The 20,678-nt window shown below is 41.8% G+C and overlaps 1 protein-coding gene across 2 annotated transcripts in view; it reads left to right on the top strand.

Annotated features, from left to right (window-relative positions):
• Nucleotides 1-20,678, top strand: part of LOC132398003 (intermembrane lipid transfer protein VPS13B-like) — a 1,044,617-nt gene that overhangs the window by 1,009,911 nt on the left and 14,028 nt on the right. For both annotated transcript variants that reach the window (XM_059976892.1, XM_059976883.1), the window contains exons 54-58: nucleotides 820-1,019; nucleotides 5,257-5,375; nucleotides 7,113-7,942; nucleotides 10,265-10,441; nucleotides 16,965-17,135. In XM_059976892.1, coding sequence (XP_059832875.1) covers nucleotides 820-1,019; nucleotides 5,257-5,375; nucleotides 7,113-7,942; nucleotides 10,265-10,441; nucleotides 16,965-17,135 — 1,497 coding nt within the window. The remainder of the gene's footprint in view (nucleotides 1-819; nucleotides 1,020-5,256; nucleotides 5,376-7,112; nucleotides 7,943-10,264; nucleotides 10,442-16,964; nucleotides 17,136-20,678) is intronic.

Genomic DNA, 20,678 nt, shown 5'->3' with positions numbered 1-20,678 from the left:
GTAGGAGAATCTCAGACCAGGAGGTTCAGCCTCAGAATAAGAGGACATTTCCACCACAAATGATCGCCAAGGTATTTCCCTCCTCTACTTCAGAACCAACTGATGGAAGTATGCAAATTGAAGTAAATTAATTGACGTGTGAGATGATTTTAAACCACATCTGAACTCTTGACTTCCATTGATCTAAGAAGTATCTTTGATTACTTTTAATATATAAAATAGACAATACCCAAATTTAATTTTCCAGTATTAGTAGAATCTTATTGGTGTTCAAGGAATGTTATTGAATTATGAGCACAGGGAACTGGAGATGTATATTTTCACCATAATCTCTGACTGTTCTCAATTTTGTAATATTTGGAATGTGGGACAGAACTTAGTAGGAAATGCTGACCAACCCTACATCATGGCTACCCTATTTGCATTTACATCTCAGCAAAACTCAGTGAGATCTTGTTGTTAGTATCTTGTTGGTCCTGTGCCAGTACATAAAATCCTTTCTGTCTAATGAAAAGGAACAGTATGAGGAACATGGGAAAGAATTAGCCATGTGATTTTAAATGAATTGAGTTTACTTTAATATTTCCATGTTTTAAATGTTTAAATCTTCAGGCATTTTACTTTTTGTTATACTTTGATTTGTAAAGATTTCAGAATTTTCTGCAACTTTTTCAAATTAATTTGGCCTATCTGATCTTTGGAGTCAATGTTCTGTAGAAGCCTCCTTTCCGTGATCACAGTTTCTTTCTTCCCTGTGTACTTGCCTAGAATACTATGTTTTTCTTTTGTTTAATCTGGATTAATTATGCCCTATTTTAGGTGTCCCAAAGTGCACAGTTTACTGTCGGAAAATCCCCATTGAATCTTCAATTCACCATGAACTTTACTATCGTGTATGGAATTTTCCTGACTGCAAAACTGAAGACAGCCTGCCTGGAGTCCATCTCAGCATGATGTCATCGTCAGATCTCCCAGAGGAGTGGAGTGACATCATTGACCTGAATAGTCCTGGGACTCAAGTGAGAATGTTTTCTCAGTAATATGTGTTCATCTGAGTTTTTATTTGCTGGGCTGTGGGGCCCAAACTATGTGTTTTCATCAGGAATCTAATTATTGTTATTAGCATTGGCAATAATTATTATTGTCACATATATCAAGATACAGTGAAAAGCTTGTCTTGCATTCTATTTATACATATCAAATCATTACACAGTACTTTGAGCAAGAATAAGGTAAACATTAACAATGCAGAATAATGTGTAAGAGCTATCAAGAGTGCAGTGCAGGTGTGCAAGATCATTACATGTTAGATTGTGAGGCCTAGACTCCATCTTATTGTACAAGTGGTCTGTCAGGAGTCTGATAGCAGTGGGATAGAAGCTGTCCAAGAGTCTGATGCTGTGTACTTTCAAGCTTTTGTATCTTCTGCCTGATGGGAGAAGTGAGAAGAAAAAATGTCTGGGATAGGTGGGGTCTTTGATTTTGCTGGTTGCTTTACTGAGGCAGTGAGAAATATAGATGGTCAATTGAGAGAAGTCTAGTTCCTGTTTCTTGAGGTCATTTGCATTTCCTGAGGCTTTTATGCATTCACATCGAATGTTTTCTATGGTGCATCAATAAATACTGGTAAAGGTCGACAGGATTGTACTGAACTTCTTTAACCTCCCAAGAAAATAGAGGCATGGTAAGCTTTCTTGGCCGTGACATTACTGAGCATTCCTTGCAATATCTCACATGACTGGGTTCCAGTTTATCTGATGACATGTTGAGTCTGCAGCACACACAGATTTTTCATCCTGACTGAACGATTTTAAGAATCATGCTTCACATAAGTTTCCCCACTCCTCAGCCATGACCTTTTTTTATATTTTTCTCTCATGTCTTTTGATAACTGCTCCTCATGCAGTGCTGTTGCCCGAGGTTTCCCTTGGAGCAAAGTATTTCTCATTTTTGCCACTATTTAGAGAAAGGTATTCATGAGGAATTGAGACTACTGAGTGATTTGATGTTGAAGAGCAGCCACAAACATGCTTCAGCTGTAAGAATAGGTCAGAGGCTGAGTTACCTGAGGTGAGTGACTCATCTCCAGAAGCTCCAAAAGCTTATCTGCTCAACAGTGCACCAGAATGCAATAGAACACTCTCACCTTGCCTAGGCCAATGCATTCATGATAAACGTTAAGCCCTGTAGTTTTTAGTTCCCCTTCTCTGGAAAAAAGACTGTGTATATGTTCACCCTATCCATTTTCCTAATGATTTTATTATACACCTCCATAAGATCACGTCTCAGTCTCCAGTGTCCCAAGGAATAACGTCCTAGCTTGCCCAACCTCTCTCTATAAATCAAACCCTTGAGTCCTGGCAGTATCTTTGTAAACCTTCTCTGCACTCTAACCAGTTTAACAGTCCTTAATATAATTGGGCAACAAAGCTGTACTCCATGTGTGGCCTCATCAATGTCTTGCGCAAAAGGACCACACAAACCTCTTTAAACCGCAAATGTGATGTTGGTAACTGAGTATTTCTGTTATTTGTTCCCCATTTAATGACTGTTGTGAACATCAGTGATTATTCCTTATCCTTTACAGGCACTAGATTGTCAACACATGGTGGCCCATTAATCCTTCACTGCTACACAAAACTTGAGTTTTAATGAGAGCATCTTTAGAATCAGAATTAGGTTTATTATCACTGTCTTGTATGAGGTGAACTTTGTTATTTTGTGACAGCAGTACTATTGAAGAATTTACCCTGATTTACCATATTTTATTGTAAAAGAATTTTGTTGCCAAATTACTATAAGAGATTTTATCCTTTCAGCAAACAGAAATACAGACAGAGGCCTTGGTATAAGGTGTACGTGACCAAGGGGAGCTATTGTCTTATGATTCTGCCAATGTCAGGTTACATCTTAAATTTATACAGTAAATTTTGAGCAATAGCCAACAGCTAAACATACTTGGTCAGTGATTCAAGAAGCACTTGTTAGGTGTCATCATTTCCATGTGGTTGACAAAATTAGAACTGCATGTCCATATTCAGTTCCCCTTTTAGCCAAACAGGCTATAAGTCACTTTGTTTCTCAGACAAAAGTCAGCAATACCTCATTATTGGCATGAGCTATTAATAGCTAGCACAAGCAAGACAGACTCTGCATCCTATCTTGTCACCTTCATGACCCAAATCTTGGGCAGTACTTAGCTAGTCAAGCTTGAGAATATGAGTCAATTTAAAATTTAATTTTCTTTCAAAGGTACAAAGCAAAGATATAAAAATTATTATAAATTTTAAAAATAAATACTGCAAAAATTGGAATATTGAGGTAATGTTCAGGATTCATGTACTTAATGGAAATCTGATGGTGTAGAGAAAGAAGCTGCTCCTAAAATGTTGATTTTGAGTCTTCACATTTCCGTACCTCCTCCCGAATGGAGGTAACAAGAAGAGGATATGCCCTGGATGGAAAGAATACTTAGTGATGGATGCTACTTTTGTGAGGCAATTCCCCTTAAAGGTTTTATTGATGGAGGGGAGGATTGTGTCTGTGATGGAAGCTAATACCGTCTGTAGCCTCTTGAGATCTTGTGCACTGGAGCCTCCTTACCAAGCTGTGATCTTTAAATAAGAGCCTTGAGCTTGTAACACAGCCTCTTGGAACCCAGGAGTATACCCTGTTTGAGACAGGTTTATGCCATGAGGTGATGCTGATAGCTTTTCCCTGTTAAGCCTTGACTCAGCCTGATAGCACATTTGCCGTCTGAAATACTTGAGCCGGCAAAGGGGAAATCTTTGTATGTCAGACAGTGAAATCCATGGTGTAGAATCTTGGAATGGTGGGGTTATCAGAGTATCTGATTAGGGAAGTCTAGAGCAGGCGTTCCTGGAGCACTTGTCTGAAAAATACAGGAATAGAAATTAAAAGGTCATGTACATCATCAATAACATGGAATCTAGAGAGAGAATCCATCAAAGTGATAGTCTGTGTTGTCTTTTGGAAAGAAGTTATATTAATAAAATCTCCTTGTTTTTCTTGATAGAATTGAATTTTGTTTAATTAGAATTGATGGAGTAATAGTATGTCTAAAGATCCTTTTAACTTCTTTTATCCGGAATTATCACAGATGTCATTCCATTAAAGGAAGCTTCTCTGGCACCTTGTCCAAATTGCCACCTCTCGTAAATGAGATGAGTGATAATCAGCTTCTGCCAATATCAATCTCAGTCTGGGCCAACCATAGACAACTCCTCCACACCCTTCCTCCAACACATTCATTTGGAATACTTTCTAGTCAGAACCACTGGTTAATGATTAAGGAAGGATAACATAGTTAACTTTTCATCTTTTTGACACTGCTTTTTGTCCACACTGCGCTTACTTAGCACGTGAGCATTGATGATGGCTGTGCAACCATTATAATAGAAACAGAAAACTCACCAGGTTAGGCAAAGGAAAACAGACTTAATGTTTCAGATCAAAGACCTTTCATTGGAACACGAAACTTCTTTCCTGGAAGTGAATTTAACAGTAAATGGAAATCAAAAGCTGCAATATCAGAAAATCTAAAAACAATGGAAGCACTCAGAAGGTCAGGCAGTACCTGTGGAAAGAGAAAGCAGCTGGAGACACGAGCCTGTAGATGCTAGGTTTAGAACAGCAAACAGCCTGCTGGAGGACTTCAGTGGGTCAAGTATTCTGTGGAAGGAAAGGACCTGATGGAAGGTTTTGAACTGAAACATTTCTAATTCCTTTTCTCTCACTGAGGCTGCTTGACCCACTGAGGATGCAGCTAATATTTCAGGCAGACCTTATTACTGTGCTCCATCAAGTAGGAGTAGATAACACAACACAGCAAGACTTATACTTTGATATTGCAGGCCTATATTTTTGATGCCCCCCCCCCAATGTATTCTTGAGACGCTACATTTGAGAGATTATTGCTCAAATCCTGGTTTCCTGAACAAAATGGACTAACATTTTATTCAGCTAATCAGCAAGGGGATTTGTAATGTTGTTAGCCAAAACAATGCAGGTTTAATATCAAAGTAAATTTTTATACACTGTAGATACCTTTTTATTTTTATACTGTAGATGCTATTCATGAAAAACATTGCTTTTGTCACGATGACAATGTCACCAAATGTCTAAACAAAGAATCCTTCAGCAAGCAAAACAGATTTCGATGATTGCTGGAGGGATTCAGCTTGAAAATAAATAAACCTATTTTTCAATATTTTTTCATCCATTTTTCTCTTTTAGGTAGTGTTTCTTCCTGGTTACGGCTGTGTGTATGTGGACATCATTCATGACTCCATCACCATAACCATGACAATGGCACCAGAGGGTAGAGCTGGCCCTGTTATGACCAGTCTTCATGGGTAATTAACTCCACAAACTTAACCTTGATTTTACTTTGTACTCCAACCCATTTGCAAAAGGATTTCTTTTCCATTTACTTTTCCTAATTGCACACTGTACCTCCATAGCAGAACACATCCCAAAAACAACATGTATGAACAATGATAAGAGAAGTTCTGCTTTGTATTCTCATGAAATTCCTAAGTAAATATGCTGGGGTAGAAATTTATCCTAAGTTGTGTATGCCAGAAAAGCAATACAACATTATGTTTTGCTTTTAAAATTAAGTATTTTTGAAATCCATTAGTCTTCTGGAGTGAATTTGAATAAAGTGCACTGCCTTTGATTAAAGTGTATGTCTGTCCAGGCATCAAAATGTTTTTGCTTGTCTACAGTTTCTAGTTTCTGCCAAGAGTTAATATATTCTTGTGATCTTATTGAAATTTCTAAGATCCTAATGTAGGTATGACAAGATTAGATGTTGAGACGTTTTCATTTATGGGAAAGACTTAAACAAGGGGTCATATAAGGGAACATAAAATGGAGGGAAATATAAAATTCTTCTTACACAATGTGCTGAGTCTCTGGAATTCTCCATTCTGGAGAATTGTGGAATCTAGCTCATTATAAGTATCTGAAGAGTCCTGAAAGATCTGGAGACTGCAGACTGTGGGGAATGGACACAGAGATGGTGAGGCCAGAATCAGAATCAGGTTTATTGTCACCGACATAAGTTGCAAAATTAATTCTTTTGTGGTAGCAGTACAAAGCAGACATAACAAATCACTGTAAGTTACTAAATAAATAAATAAATTGATAGATTATATAGATAGTGCAAAAGAGGAATAGCAAGGTAGTGTTATAGACCATTAAGAAACCTGGTGACAGAGGGAAAAATGCTTTCCTAAAATGTTAAATGTGGGTCTTCAGTTTCCTGTATCTCCTCCCTGATGGTAGTAGTGAGAAGAAGGCATGTTTTGGATGATGTGAGTCCTTTGTGATGAATGTCACCTTCTTGAGCCGCCACCTTGGGAAAATATCCTTGATGGTGTGGAGGGTTGTGCCTGTGATGGAACTGGCGCAACTCTCTGAAGCTTCTTACAATCCAGTGCATTTGTGCTTCCTTTTTACTCACATTTACTGTGATCATATTGAATGTTAGGAGAACTTGAAGTGCCAAGTGGCCCACGGCTACTTTTATTTTCTTATGTTCATCTTTCTTTCCATTCAACAGTGGCTGATAAAGCCATCTGAAGAGATATCAGGATAGTTTTAAGATTAATATGTTACGAAGTTACAACAAAAAACAGTTTAGTTTTTGAAATCATGGACACTTCCAGGAAAAATTAACTCATTCCAAATGTAAATCACATCCCTGGAACTGCTAAACCAAAACAACCCAAAAATTCATTCTGTTTAAAAGAAAGCACAAAGCATATTGAGGCTTTCTGGTACAACAAAGTTTAAAATATCTTTGTGGCCGCCAGGAAGAAGTGGTTTAGGTTCCAGTAAGATGGCAATCTTTATGAATAGCTGGTATGATCCTTGTTAGTGGGTTCATGAGAAATAGTTCAAAGAGCTTTGTGCACAGTGTTTGAGAAAATTGCTGTTAGCATTTCTCATTCATTCTCAGGAGAATTCCCTTAAATGTTGGAAAATTAAATGACAAGCTTCATATCTTCTAAGGCTCTTAAAAAAGTATTTTTTGTCTTTTGTATTACTAAACTGTACATTAATTTTTAACATTTGTTGCACAGGATGCTAAAAAAGGCTGTCGCACTGCGAGTGCTTGTTACTCAGGCAAGTCTGACGATAAATGATGATGTAACGTATCAGCGTAAATCATCAGAACTGCTGAGGCTGACGTTGGACAACATTTTGTTGAACCTTGCACCACTGGTGAACCGCTCGAGGCCTCTGGCACGGGAATTTCGACCAGAACCCAGTCATGGCCTTTCAGAGCTCTACATGCTGGAAGTGTGCACTGGGGACCTGCAGATTGACAACCAACTTTATCACAGGACCAGCTTTCACTTCCCTGCCCTGCTGTGCCAGGAGCTGAAATCTGAAAACCCACAGTGGAGAACAGGCTTCAATTCAACACTTTCAGTCAAAGACCTTGATGAATACAAGCACAAGTGTTTTATAAAAGCTTGCATCCAACTGAGAGAACAGAATTTTATATTCACCATGAATGAAATTAACTTTGAATTGAAACCTGCCAGACTCTATGTGGAAGACACATTTGTTTATTATATAAAAACTCTGTTTAACACGTATATCCCCGACACTGGGATAAAGCAAAAGCAAAGAAGGATATCATCTGTTTCAGCAGCTGACCTCTGTGTGCCTGAGCAAGTAATAAATGCAACACATGCTCTAGTGAATCCGATCAAACTTCAACGATTGACCATCCAGGCTGTGAGCTTGCTCGTCAGTGTCCATGCCTCCATAAAGCTATACATTGCCTCGGATCATGCTCCTCTTTCCTTCTCACTCTTTGAGAGAGGGCCAATCTACACCACTCCAAGGCAGCTGATCCATGCACTCGCCATGCACTATGCTGCAGGAGCACTATTTCGAGCAGGTCGGTACAAAGAGTCAGGTTTATTATCCCTGACTTACATGATGTAAAATTTGTTGTTTTGTGACAGCAGTCCAGTGCAAAGACATAAAAATTATTATAAATTACAAAATCAATAAATAGTGCAAAAAAAGGATTAATAGGGTAGTGTTCGTGGGTTCATGGACCATATAAAAATCTGATGGCGGAGGGAAGAAGCTGTTCCGCAGACATTGAGTGAAGGTCTTCAGGCTCGCCTACCTCTTTCCTGATAATAGTCATATTAGAGGTTATGGCTCAGATGGTGAGGGTCCTTAGTGATGGACTCCACCATCTTAAAGCACCACCTTTTGAGAATATTCTCAGTGGTGGGGAGGGTTAACAATGTAAGAAGTTTGACATTTCTATCCAGGGAAAGGACTTTCACCTCAAGCCAGGGCTGGAAAAGTGAGAAATGACTTTGGACAGTGATTTGTGCCTCACATTTAGGAACAGGTAGATGAATTTTGATCTTCCACCCTGCAAGGTCAGACTCCATCTTACTCATACAATACTGTTATCAGTATTGGATTTAAAACTGTCCCGGCATCATCTCCCATTTGTGGAAGAGATTCTAAATTTCCATTATGCTGAAGTGTTGTTAAACTTCCCAACCAAAATACCTAGTCTGATCTTGCCCAATTTACATCAGTATTAAAAGTGAAAGATGTGTATTTTCTGGTTCATAAATAATTCTCCATAATCTTTTGCTTTTTCACAAGCCCAAAAATAGTTACAAGCTCTTGTTTAAAATTAATGAGAAGGAGAGTAAAATACATCTCTGTGGTGGAATAGTTAATCTCCCTCATGGGAGTAGAATTTGAAGTTGTACAATTGGTTCCAGTACCTTTTATATAGTAGACCCAGTTCATATGGTTGGGATCTGTTCACAAGTAATCTCAAATAGTCCAGAACATTAACAAGAATCATTTCATTTATATAATGGTGGAACTTGCTGTACTTTGGGCCTGCCTTGGGAATTTGTTTACCAGAAATTACATTAAAATGTAGTGCAAATATCAGGATTTCCAAGTTCATTGTTAACTTCTCAATTAACATTGTTAAGACCAACACTGTTCAGAAATAAGGAGAAGTAGTGCACCCCATAATGAATAGTTGGGACATTGGAGGAACTGAAGAATCCATGAATGGGTCTCAACATGGGTCTTGTTTAGCTCTGATCCTACTGAACAGTGGACTTGGCTAAAAAGCTAGATCACCTTCTTCAGCTTTTTTGTTACATTGTGCCCTGCACTATCAAGTACACAGTGACAGGTATTATAAAAGGATCTAGCTTTTGGTTTGACTTCAGTTGACATTCCTGCCTCAGAATTTGAAGATGCAGGGCTGGAACCATCACTTCTGAAATCTCCCAGGGAATGGAGCCTTGAGCCTGCTGGGGTAAATGATACTTCCTCATGGAATGGATTGCGGAGCCAATCCAATCTGCTGAAATTGGATGCCCAGTTCTTAGCTCCCTGAAAATGGCACACAAGTGATCAGGTGGTAATGAAGACATATGACGTGCTTGCATTCATCAGTCTTAGCAATGAGTATCAGAGTCAGAAAGTCATGCTGCGGCTGTACAAAATTTTGGTTAAACCACATTTAGAGTATTCAGTTCTAGTAACCCCATTACAGGAAGGATGTGGAAGTGTTGGAAAGGGTGTGGAGAAGCTCAGCAGGATGTTGTCTGGATTAGAAAGTATTAATATCAGAAGATGTTAGCAACTTGGGAGGCTGACAGGAGACTGATAGTTTATAAAATTATGAGATGCAAAGAAACAGTAGACACTCAGAGTCTTTTTCCCAGAGTAGAAATGTCAAATGCTAAAGTGTATAATTTAAGGTGAGAGAGGGAGAAATTTAAGGGAGATGTGTGGGGTAAGTTCCCTTAGACTGTGGTAGGTGGCTGGAATAGGCTGCCAGGGATGGTGTTGGAAGCAGATATGATAATACCATTTAAGGGGCATTCAGACATGTGAACATGAATGGAATGGAGGAAATTGATCATGTACAGGCAAATGGAATCAATTTTAACGGCATCATGGCCAGCACATACACTATGGGCCAAAAGGCATGTTCCTGTGTTGTACTGCTCTCTGGTCTGTTGCATCTTGCTGTAGTAATGGTCATGACTGTGTCACTTTGTGGCCTGTTAATCCACCAGTAAGTATAACTACATCATTCACCAAGATAATTTGCCATTTCTAATGCTTAGTTCACTACAATATTTGTTTACTTAAATTTAATATCTTAATTTGCACAGTCATTTCCTACACACCTTTTCATTTGTATACCTGGTAGGCTGGGTCGTTGGCTCTCTGGAAATTCTTGGAAGTCCAGCTAATTTGGTGCGAAGCATAGGGAATGGGATAGCAGACTTCTTCCGGCTACCGTATGAGGGATTGACCCGTGGTCCAGGAGCTTTTGTCAGTGGAGTCTCCAGGGGAACAACTTCATTTGTAAAACACATTTCCAAAGGTAATACTTCTCCTCACCAATGCTGGGTATTCACCCCCAGTGGCTACTGGTAAGTGTGTTATATTGCAGTGGCTGAACATTGTACTCTGATTTTGATATTTAGTCCCTTGGTACATTATCCTACAATTCTTACAGTTTGTCATGCTGTATAAAGCAGAAGAAAATGATAATTTGACACTGGTTTAATGTGGGGTGGAAAGGAAATCCTGCATCATGGCTGAAAATGTCGACAATTTCTTTCCCTTGATATCTGCTGCTCAACTTCCTCTCGCAGGTTGTTGCTTTAAATTCTGCATCTGACCTGGTAGAACTTGAACTCCGGTTTCAGGATTGATAGTCCTGGTTTTGGGTTATGAGTCCAACAGTTAAGTTAATGCACCACCACTGTACCCAAACATTTAAGAATTATTGGGTATTACAAAGCTTTTTGTGTCCAATGTAGTACTACGCAAGGAATACTGTTTTAATATGGAAAGGTTACCATTTCTGCACAACAAACTCACAAGATGAAAGATATGATAACAACCAAAGTATTTTTAAATTTCAAAATACACTCAGTGGCCACTTTATTACGTATAGGGGGTACCTAATAAAGTGGCCATGTTTGTATGTTTGTGATTGTCTGCTGCTGTAGCCCATCCACCTCAGGTTCGACGTGTGTTCAGAGATGCTCTTCTGCACTCCACTGTTGCAGAGCGTGGTTATTTGAGTTACTATCATCTTCCTGTCAGCTTGAACCAGTCTGGCCATTCTCTTCTGACCTCTCTCATTAACAAGGTAGTTTTGCCCACAGAACTGCTATTCACTAGATGTTTTTTGCACCATTCTCTGTAAGCTCTAGAGACTGTTGAGTGTGAAATCCTAGGAGAACAGTATTTCTGAGATACTTAAACTATCCCATCCAGTACCAACAATCATTCCACAGTCAAGGTCACTTAGATCACATTTCTTCCCTATTCCAATCTGATGTTTGCTCTGAACAGCAACTGAATCTCTTGACCATGTCTGCATGCTTTTATGCATTGAGTTGCAATCATATGATTAGCTAATTAGATCCTCACATTAACAAGCAGATGTACAGGTATACCTAATGAAGTGGCCAATAAGTATATATCTTATAAAAATACACAGAGGATGCACAATTGGTTTATGTCTATCTTTGTATTCAGTGTGCCTTATTCTTACATGTGTCAATGCCATTTATGCTTTTGTTGTAATAAAGTTGTAGTCATAGAGTTATAAAATATGGAACCAGGCTCTTTGGCCCACATGGCCCATGCTGACCAGGTTTTCCCATCCAAGCTAGCCCCATTTGCCAGCATTTGACCCACATGTTGCTAAACCTTTTCAATCCATATACCTTTGTAAGTGCCTTTTAAAAGTTGTTATTGTAACCACTTCCCCTGGCAGCTCATTCCATATAGGTACCACCCTTTATTTTTAAAAAAATGTTTAATGAGGGACAGATATCAGTCACGGCCACATAACCTTTCTTTTAGTGTTATAATGTCTTCAGTGTCCATCAGAGGAAGCATATGGAACTGAATTTAAGGTCCCTTATAAAATATTACACCTCCAGCGATGAAGTGTTCTAGATCAGCACTAGATCGTCAGTGTGGTTTTTTTTTGTGTTCCAAATTCTGGCTGCTAATGTGGTGATGAGATTTCTACCCGTCAGTCAACAGCTGATGCATTCGGAATTTTAATTTACCTGCTAGAGGTGTCAGATTATATTACCTCTACTTCCAACTTGATAAATTATATTAACAGTAGAACTCTGATAATATACTGTCCCTTTGTTTGGAAGTCCCAGTTGTTAGGCATGTGGCTCACTGGGTGCTTTCTGTTGTGCTCCTTCGAGCACAAAGAACTGTATCCTAAAACTCGCTCTAATAGATGGAAATCCCAGTTCCTGTGCTTTCTTTAAACTCACTGGGGCCCCAGTTCCTGTGCTCTCTTTAAGCTCACTGGGGCCCCAGTTCCTGTGCCCTCTTTAAACTCAATGGGGCCCTAGTTCCAGTGCTCTCTTTAAGATCACTGGGACCCCAGATCCTGTGCTCTCTTTACACTCACTGGGGCCCCAGTTCCTGTGCTCTCTTTAGGCTCACTGGGGCCCCAGTTCCTGTGCTCTCTTTAAACTCACTGGGACCCCAGATCCTGTGCTGTCTTTACACTCACTGGGGCCCTAGGTCCTGTGCTCTCTTTACACTCACTGGGGCCCCAGTTCCTGTGCTCTCTTTAGGCTCACTGGGGCCCCAGTTCCTGTGCTCTCTTTACGCTCACTGGGGGCTCAGTTCCTGTGCTCTCTTTACATCCACTGGGGGCTCAGTTCCTGTGCTCTCTTTACACTCACTGGGGCCCCAGTTCCTGTGCTCTCTTTACACTCACTGGGGCCCCAGTTCCTGTTCTCTCTTTACACTCACTGGGGCCCCAGTTCCTGTTCTCTCTTTACATTCACTGGGGCCCCAGTTCCTGTGCTCTCTTTACACTCACTGGGGCCCCAGTTCCTGTTCTCTCTTTACACTCACTGGGGGCTCAGTTCCTGTGCTCTCTTTACACTCACTGGGGCCCCAGTTCCTGTGCTCTCTTTACACTCACTGGGGCCCCAGTTCCTGTGCTCTCTTTACACTCACTGGGGGCTCAGTTCCTATGCTCTCTTTACACTCACTGAGGGCTCAGTTCCTGTGCTCTCTTTACACTCACTGGGGCCCCAGTTCCTGTGCTCTCTTTACACTCACTGGGGGCTCAGTTCCTGTGCTCTCTTTACACTCACGGGGGGCTCAGTTCCTGTGCTCTCTTTACACTCACTGGGGCCCCAGTTCCTGTGCTCTCTTTACACTCACTGGGGCCCCAGTTCCTGTGCTCTCTTTACATTCACTGGGGCCCCAGTTCCTGTGCTCTCTTTACATTCACTGGGGCCCCAGTTCCTGTGCTCTCTTTAAACTCACTGGGACCCCAGATCCTGTGCTGTCTTTACACTCACTGGGGCCCTAGGTCCTGTGCTCTCTTTACACTCACTGGGGCCCCAGTTCCTGTGCTCTCTTTAAACTCACTGGGACCCCAGATCCTGTGCTGTCTTTACACTCACTGGGGCCCTAGGTCCTGTGCTCTCTTTACACTCACTGGGGACCCAGTTCCTGTGCCCTCTTTAAACTCAATGGGGCCCTAGTTCCAGTGCTCTCTTTAAGATCACTGGGACCCCAGATCCTGTGCTCTCTTTACACTCACTGGGGCCCCAGTTCCTGTGCTCTCTTTACACTCACTGGGGCCCCAGTTCCTGTGCTCTCTTTAAGCTCACTGGGGCCCCAGTTCCTGTGCCCTCTTTAAACTCAATGGGGCCCTAGTTCCAGTGCTCTCTTTAAGATCACTGGGACCCCAGATCCTGTGCTCTCTTTACACTCACTGGGGCCCCAGTTCCTGTGCTCTCTTTAGGCTCACTGGGGCCCCAGTTCCTGTGCTCTCTTTAAACTCACTGGGACCCCAGATCCTGTGCTGTCTTTACACTCACTGGGGCCCTAGGTCCTGTGCTCTCTTTACACTCACTGGGGCCCCAGTTCCTGTGCTCTCTTTAGGCTCACTGGGGCCCCAGTTCCTGTGGTCTCTTTACACTCACTGGGGCCCCAGTTCCTGTGCTCTCTTTACACTCACTGGGGCCCTAGTTCCTGTGCTCTCTTTAAACTCACTGGGGCCCCAGTTCCTGTGCTCTCTTTAAGCTCACTGGGGCCCCAGTTCCTGTGCCCTCTTTAAACTCAATGGGGCCCTAGTTCCAGTGCTCTCTTTAAGATCACTGGGACCCCAGATCCTGTGCTCTCTTTACACTCACTGGGGCCCCAGTTCCTGTGCTCTCTTTAGGCTCACTGGGGCCCCAGTTCCTGTGCTCTCTTTAAACTCACTGGGACCCCAGATCCTGTGCTGTCTTTACACTCACTGGGGCCCTAGGTCCTGTGCTCTCTTTACACTCACTGGGGCCCCAGTTCCTGTGCTCTCTTTAGGCTCACTGGGGCCCCAGTTCCTGTGCTCTCTTTACATTCACTGGGGGCTCAGTTCCTGTGCTCTCTTTACACTCACTGGGGCCCCAGTTCCTGTGCTCTCTTTACACTCACTGGGGCCCCAGTTCCTGTTCTCTCTTTACACTCACTGGGGCCCCAGTTCCTGTTCTCTCTTTACATTCACTGGGGCCCCAGTTCCTGTTCTCTCTTTACATTCACTGGGGCCCCAGTTCCTGTGCTCTCTTTACACTCACTGGGGCCCCAGTTCCTGTTCTCTCTTTACACTCACTGGGGGCTCAGTTCCTGTGCTCTCTTTACACTCACTGGGGCCCCAGTTCCTGTGCTCTCTTTACACTCACTGGGGCCCTAGGTCCTGTGCTCTCTTTACACTCACTGGGGCCCCAGTTCCTGTGCTCTCTTTACACTCACTGGGGGCTCAGTTCCTATGCTCTCTTTACACTCACTGAGGGCTCAGTTCCTGTGCTCTCTTTACACTCACTGGGGCCCCAGTTCCTGTGCTCTCTTTACACTCACTGGGGCCCCAGTTCCTGTGCTCTCTTTACACTCACTGGGGGCTCAGTTCCTGTGCTCTCTTTACACTCACGGGGGGCTCAGTTCCTGTGCTCTCTTTACACTCACTGGGGCCCCAGTTCCTGTGCTCTCTTTACACTCACTGGGGCCCCAGTTCCTGTGCTCTCTTTACATTCACTGGGGCCCCAGTTCCTGTGCTCTCTTTACATTCACTGGGGCCCCAGTTCCTGTGCTCTCTTTAAACTCACTGGGACCCCAGATCCTGTGCTGTCTTTACACTCACTGGGGCCCTAGGTCCTGTGCTCTCTTTACACTCACTGGGGCCCCAGTTCCTGTGCCCTCTTTAAACTCAATGGGGCCCTAGTTCCAGTGCTCTCTTTAAGATCACTGGGACCCCAGATCCTGTGCTCTCTTTACACTCACTGGGGCCCCAGTTCCTGTGCTCTCTTTACACTCACTGGGGCTCCAGTTCCTGTTCTCTCTTTACACTCACTGGGGGCTCAGTTCCTGTGCTCTCTTTAAACTCACTGGGGCCCCAGTTCCTGTGCTCTCTTTACACTCACTGGGCCCCAGTTCCTGTTCTCTCTTTACACTCACTGGGGCCCCAATTCCTGTGCTCTCTTTATTCTCACTGGGGCCCCAGTTCCTGTGCCCTCTTTAAACTCAATGGGGCCCTAGTTCCAGTGCTCTCTTTAAGATCACTGGGACCCCAGATCCTGTGCTCTCTTTACACTCACTGGGGCCCCAGTTCCTGTGCTCTCTTTACACTCACTGGGGCTCCAGTTCCTGTTCTCTCTTTACACTCACTGGGGCCCCAGTTCCTGTGGTCTCTTTACACTCACTGGGGGCTCAGTTCCTGTGCTCTCTTTAAACTCACTGGGGCCCCAGTTCCTGTGCTCTCTTTACACTCACTGGGGCCCCAGTTCCTGTGCTCTCTTTACACTCACTGGGGCCCCAGTTCCTGTGCTCTCTTTACACTCACTGGGGCCCTAGTTCCTGTGCTCTCTTTAAACTCACTGGGGCCCCAGTTCCTGTGCTCTCTTTACACTCACTGGGGCCCCAGTTCCTGTGGTCTCTTTACACTCACTGGGGCCCCAGTTCCTGTGCTCTCTTTACACTCACTGGGGCCCTAGTTCCTGTGCTCTCTTTAAACTCACTGGGGCCCCAGTTCCTGTGCTCTCTTTACACTCACTGGGGCCCCAGTTCCTGTGGTCTCTTTACACTCACTGGGGCCCTTGTTCCTGTGCTCTCTTTAAACTCCTTAGGGCACCATTTCTTGTGTTCCCTTTAAACTTATAAAGGCCTCAGTTTCAGCACCCCCTTTAATCTCGCCTGATTCTGTTTTCCACACTGCTTTGAAATTTAATGGGCTTACTGGAAAATTAGTGCTACTGTACGAAACAGCATAGAAAAAAACAGTAACTCAAAGGAATATTGAAGTATAAATCAAAATAACATCTGGTAACTGGAAGAATCTGCCAGTCCACCACTACCATAATCCTCAATAAACCAGTTTAATTGAGTTTTACTGTACTTTGCATATAATCTCCACTCACCTGGAATGTGATCATATTTGTCCAAATGCAATTTTAATTAGGCATGGAGACATATGGCATATAAACAGGTCCTTCTGCTCAACTGCCCATGCCCACCAAGATAGCTAGCCAAACTAGTACTATTTGCCCATGTCTGACCCATAACAGGAAAGATTTAGAAGGTTATGGGTCAAATGCTAACGAACCTTTATTTGTGTCTTTACAGAATATCAGGTTTGTATGTGGTGATATAAAAGTACTTTGATATTAAATTTATTTTGAACTTTAAACTTTGAATATGTTGTTGTATGAAGTAAAAAGAGAAAGAAAACAATTCTATGACTTCAGTATTTCACAGAACACATACTAGTTAATGAAATGTAGGAAGAAGTACCTGATTATAGGAACAGATACTTTGATTGAATACAATGCTGTCGTCTCATGGCGTTTTGTGTATTTTTTATTCAGGTACTCTGACATCGATCACTAATCTAGCTACAAGTCTGGCCAGGAACATGGATCGGTTGTCCCTGGACGAAGAGCACTATACCCGGCAGGAGGAATGGCGCAGGCAGCTTCCAGACAGCCTGGGGGAAGGTCTGAAGCAGGGATTGTCCCGGCTGGGAATCAGTCTGCTAGGTATGGCAATATCGACGAGGCTGCTAATAAATCAAAAATGTAAATGCAAAACTCAAGAGCTCATCAGAGTAAATTTTGAAATTAGACCCCCCAAACCCAGTGCCTGTTGAGGTTTTGAATCTGTACTGTATCAGAAAACTAATAACCCCTTCACTGGAGCCCATGCATTATAAAGCAGACTGTGTTTCACCACTGGCCCTTTAATGTGGGCTCAGTTATTGATGACTGTAAATGTGTCTACGATGTGCCTACCATTTATGTTGAAGCACTTCAGCTTTGTTTATACAGTTTTAAGTTTTGTGTAAACTTTGAAGAAAATCAGTTCATAATGAAGGAACCCAGATCCCCCACCTGCCCTGAAATGATTCTGCTCCCTTCAGGAAAGCGAATATATTAATCTCAATAAAATATTGCAGTTTAACCCCCTTGCTTTGCTTATGAAGCAGATTTACATGTCAGCTCACTGTACAGTGTGGCAAATTTAGTGCAAATTTATCTTGAGAGTGTCCTGTTGTGACCATTTAATTTCAAACCGATTCTTAAATAAAGACTAATGTTAAAAAATCATTTTTGTGAAAAGCCTCCTTCATCAACTTCTTTGATATCTGGGAGGAGTTGTTCCACAGAGAAGTGCAAAAATATTTCTTACGAACGTCTTGCAATCCTGTGTTGCCATTTATTTGAATTTTACTCTATATAGGAATTTCAATGCTATTATTTTAGGACATGGTAGACCTGATTTCTAATATGAACTTCAGTATTTGTGTTGAGAAGGCACTGGTGGGCCACCTTCTTGAACCGTTGCAGTTCATTTGGCAGAGATTATTTTGATAATGAGAAAGTTCAGGAGTTGCTTACTTTTAGACTGTCTAGACTAGCAATTATTAAAAAGTGATGCATTCAAGTATCCCTAACATTGGAACAGACTTCAATATGCCAAGATAACATTGAGAACCTGGAATGGAAAATTGAATGGAATGTACATTGAATAAGATTTGGTGGAAGTAGGAAGCCAATTATTTAAAAACAAGGTGCTTAAAATAGACTAATATATTTTAAAGGACCATTATTGGCTAATGTTGATTTTAGTTTAATATTAAGAAGATGACATACAAGTACAGGTTTTGCTGTAAGTGTACAGGGCAGTGAAGAAGTCTTTTGGAGTATTGTGTTCAGCTTTTGGTTGCCATGCTATAGAAAAGATCTTAAACTGGAAAGAGTGCAGAAAAGATTTGCAATGAGTTTGCCAGTTCTTGATGGACTGAGTTAAGTGGAGAGGTTAGACAGACAAGGATATTTTTTCCCCTGGATCATAGAAGACTGAGAGGTGATCTGATGAAGAGGTATACAGTCAGGGGGGCATAGATAGGGTGAATGCATTCAGTATTATTCCCCAGAGTTAGTGAATCAAGAGCTAGAGGGTATAGGTTTAAGATGAGAAGGAAGACTTAATAGGAACTTGAGGGACAATTTTTTTTTATCACAAATGGTGGTATGTATGTGGAAAGAGCTACCAGTGGAAGTAGTTGAGACAGGTACAAAAACAATTTTTAAAAGACAGTTGGATTGGTACATGGTTTAAAATATTATAGACCAAATGCTGATAAATGAGACTACCTTGGATTGGGCATCTTGATCAGCATGGACCAATTGGGTGGAAGGGCCTATCTCCAAGCTGTAAGCTCTATGACTACGACTGTGTGATGCTGGAATAGGTTTGGGCTAAAGAGCATTTCTCTACAGGGAAGCCACAAAGCTTCTGAAGCCTTTTCCCAATTTGCTAAAATTGGTCAGATCATATGAGTTTATTGCCATATACAGCATTGTGCATTGAAATTTGCTGCTTCTTTAAAGCTCATGGAGTAAACAATAAACACAGTAATAGTAAATACAATGGTAGGAATAAAACTTGTGGCTGCACTGAGCCTCAAATCCAGTTTCGTGGCTGAGACCCCTCTGCTGGCATTATTAACACAGATGCAGACCTTTGTCCTCATGTCCATGCTGACCATTAACTACTTACTTATACTAATCCCATCTTCCAACACAGTCTTCTGTCCTCGGCAATTCCATGCCTAGGCAATTTGACTATTCTTCTAGATACTTCATTACTGTTGTAAGAGCTTCTGCACCCCACTGCTCCAACAAAACCCCCACCCAGTCCATTACACTCTCAGGAAGGAACAAGTTACTCCTCCACACCCTCCAGATTCTGCCTTTACTACTTGGCATTTTCATGGATATGTACGAAGAGAAAGCATTGCATTTTGAGAAATTGAGGGACATGAGTTGTTTGCAACTGTGAACGTTTTCTACAATGTGTGGAAACCACAGTGCCACAACACTACTGTCGCGTGGCTATAATTACAATGTGATAAATTTAAGAGACAGTTTCCAATGACAACATTACAGATTAGTTTATAATGGAGAAAGTTGACAGGTAATGGGCAGACATTAAAAGCATGTTTTTGTATCTAATTTTTTTGATAATTAGTAACTGATTTATTATTGTCACATGTACAATGAAGAACTATTTTGCATACCATCCATACATATTATAAAACATTAGTAACATACAATCCATACATATCTTTACAAAACATTGAAGTAGTACAAAGAGCAAAGCAATAACAGACTGCAGAAAATAGTGTTACTGTTACAGAAAAAGTGCAGTGCTGGTTGATAGTAAGGAGCAAGGACCAGAGGTCCATCCAAGTGTATTATAACAGAGGAGTAAAAGCTGTCCTTAGGCCTGGTAGTATGAGTTCTCAGGTTTTTATATCTTCTGTCCAATGGACAGGGTGAGAAGAGACAATGTCCAGGGTGGATGGGTTCTTTGATTATGCTGGCTGCTTTCCCAGGACAGCGGGAAATGCAGCTGTTGTAAGGAATATTCTCCGAGGTAGGTTCAGGAAAACTTGGGTAGAAGTGTTCAAAATTATGAAGAGCGTTGAGAGGAAATATAGCAAAAGAGTTTCCATGTGTGGCTGGCTTGGTAACCCAAGAACAAACATTTGGGTGAACAACCAGGCGTGATGTGAGATTTTTAAAAAATTTCAGCAGGCTGTCATGTTCTGAAATATGCAGCCTGAAAAGATGCTGAGAACAGATCCTGTAATAATTATCAGAAGACAACTGGGTACTTTCTTGCAATGGTAAAGTAAGCAACGTTGTAGAGAAAGGATAGTGTAGTGGGACTGATTGGCTGTCATGGGCAAAGTGGGTCACAGTTCCAAGAGTATCACTCTCCTTCCTAGTAGAGGAATCATTTAGCTCAGGAGGAAACTGTGGAAAGGAAAGAATGGGTGGGAATGGCTTCAGTAGCTTTCAAAAGGAAAGCGATATTTACCTAAAAAGGTAAAATAGGAGGAAATGGGACCAATTGGACAGATTGAGTGAGCTCAGGGGCTTCCTTCTTATATAATATACCCCTAGAGGGAATGTCTTCTGTGGCAGTAATGTAGGACATATACTGGGGGAAATTCAGCTTTGGTTACCAGCACTGAGTACTTGTGTGAGTAACCCACAACAATTGAAATCAAT

Source organism: Hypanus sabinus, chromosome 1 (genome assembly GCF_030144855.1).
Source record: "Hypanus sabinus isolate sHypSab1 chromosome 1, sHypSab1.hap1, whole genome shotgun sequence".
Lineage (NCBI taxonomy): Eukaryota > Metazoa > Chordata > Chondrichthyes > Myliobatiformes > Dasyatidae > Hypanus > Hypanus sabinus.
Note: the sequence above shows the minus strand (reverse complement) of the source record. Positions and strands in the feature narration are given on the sequence as shown.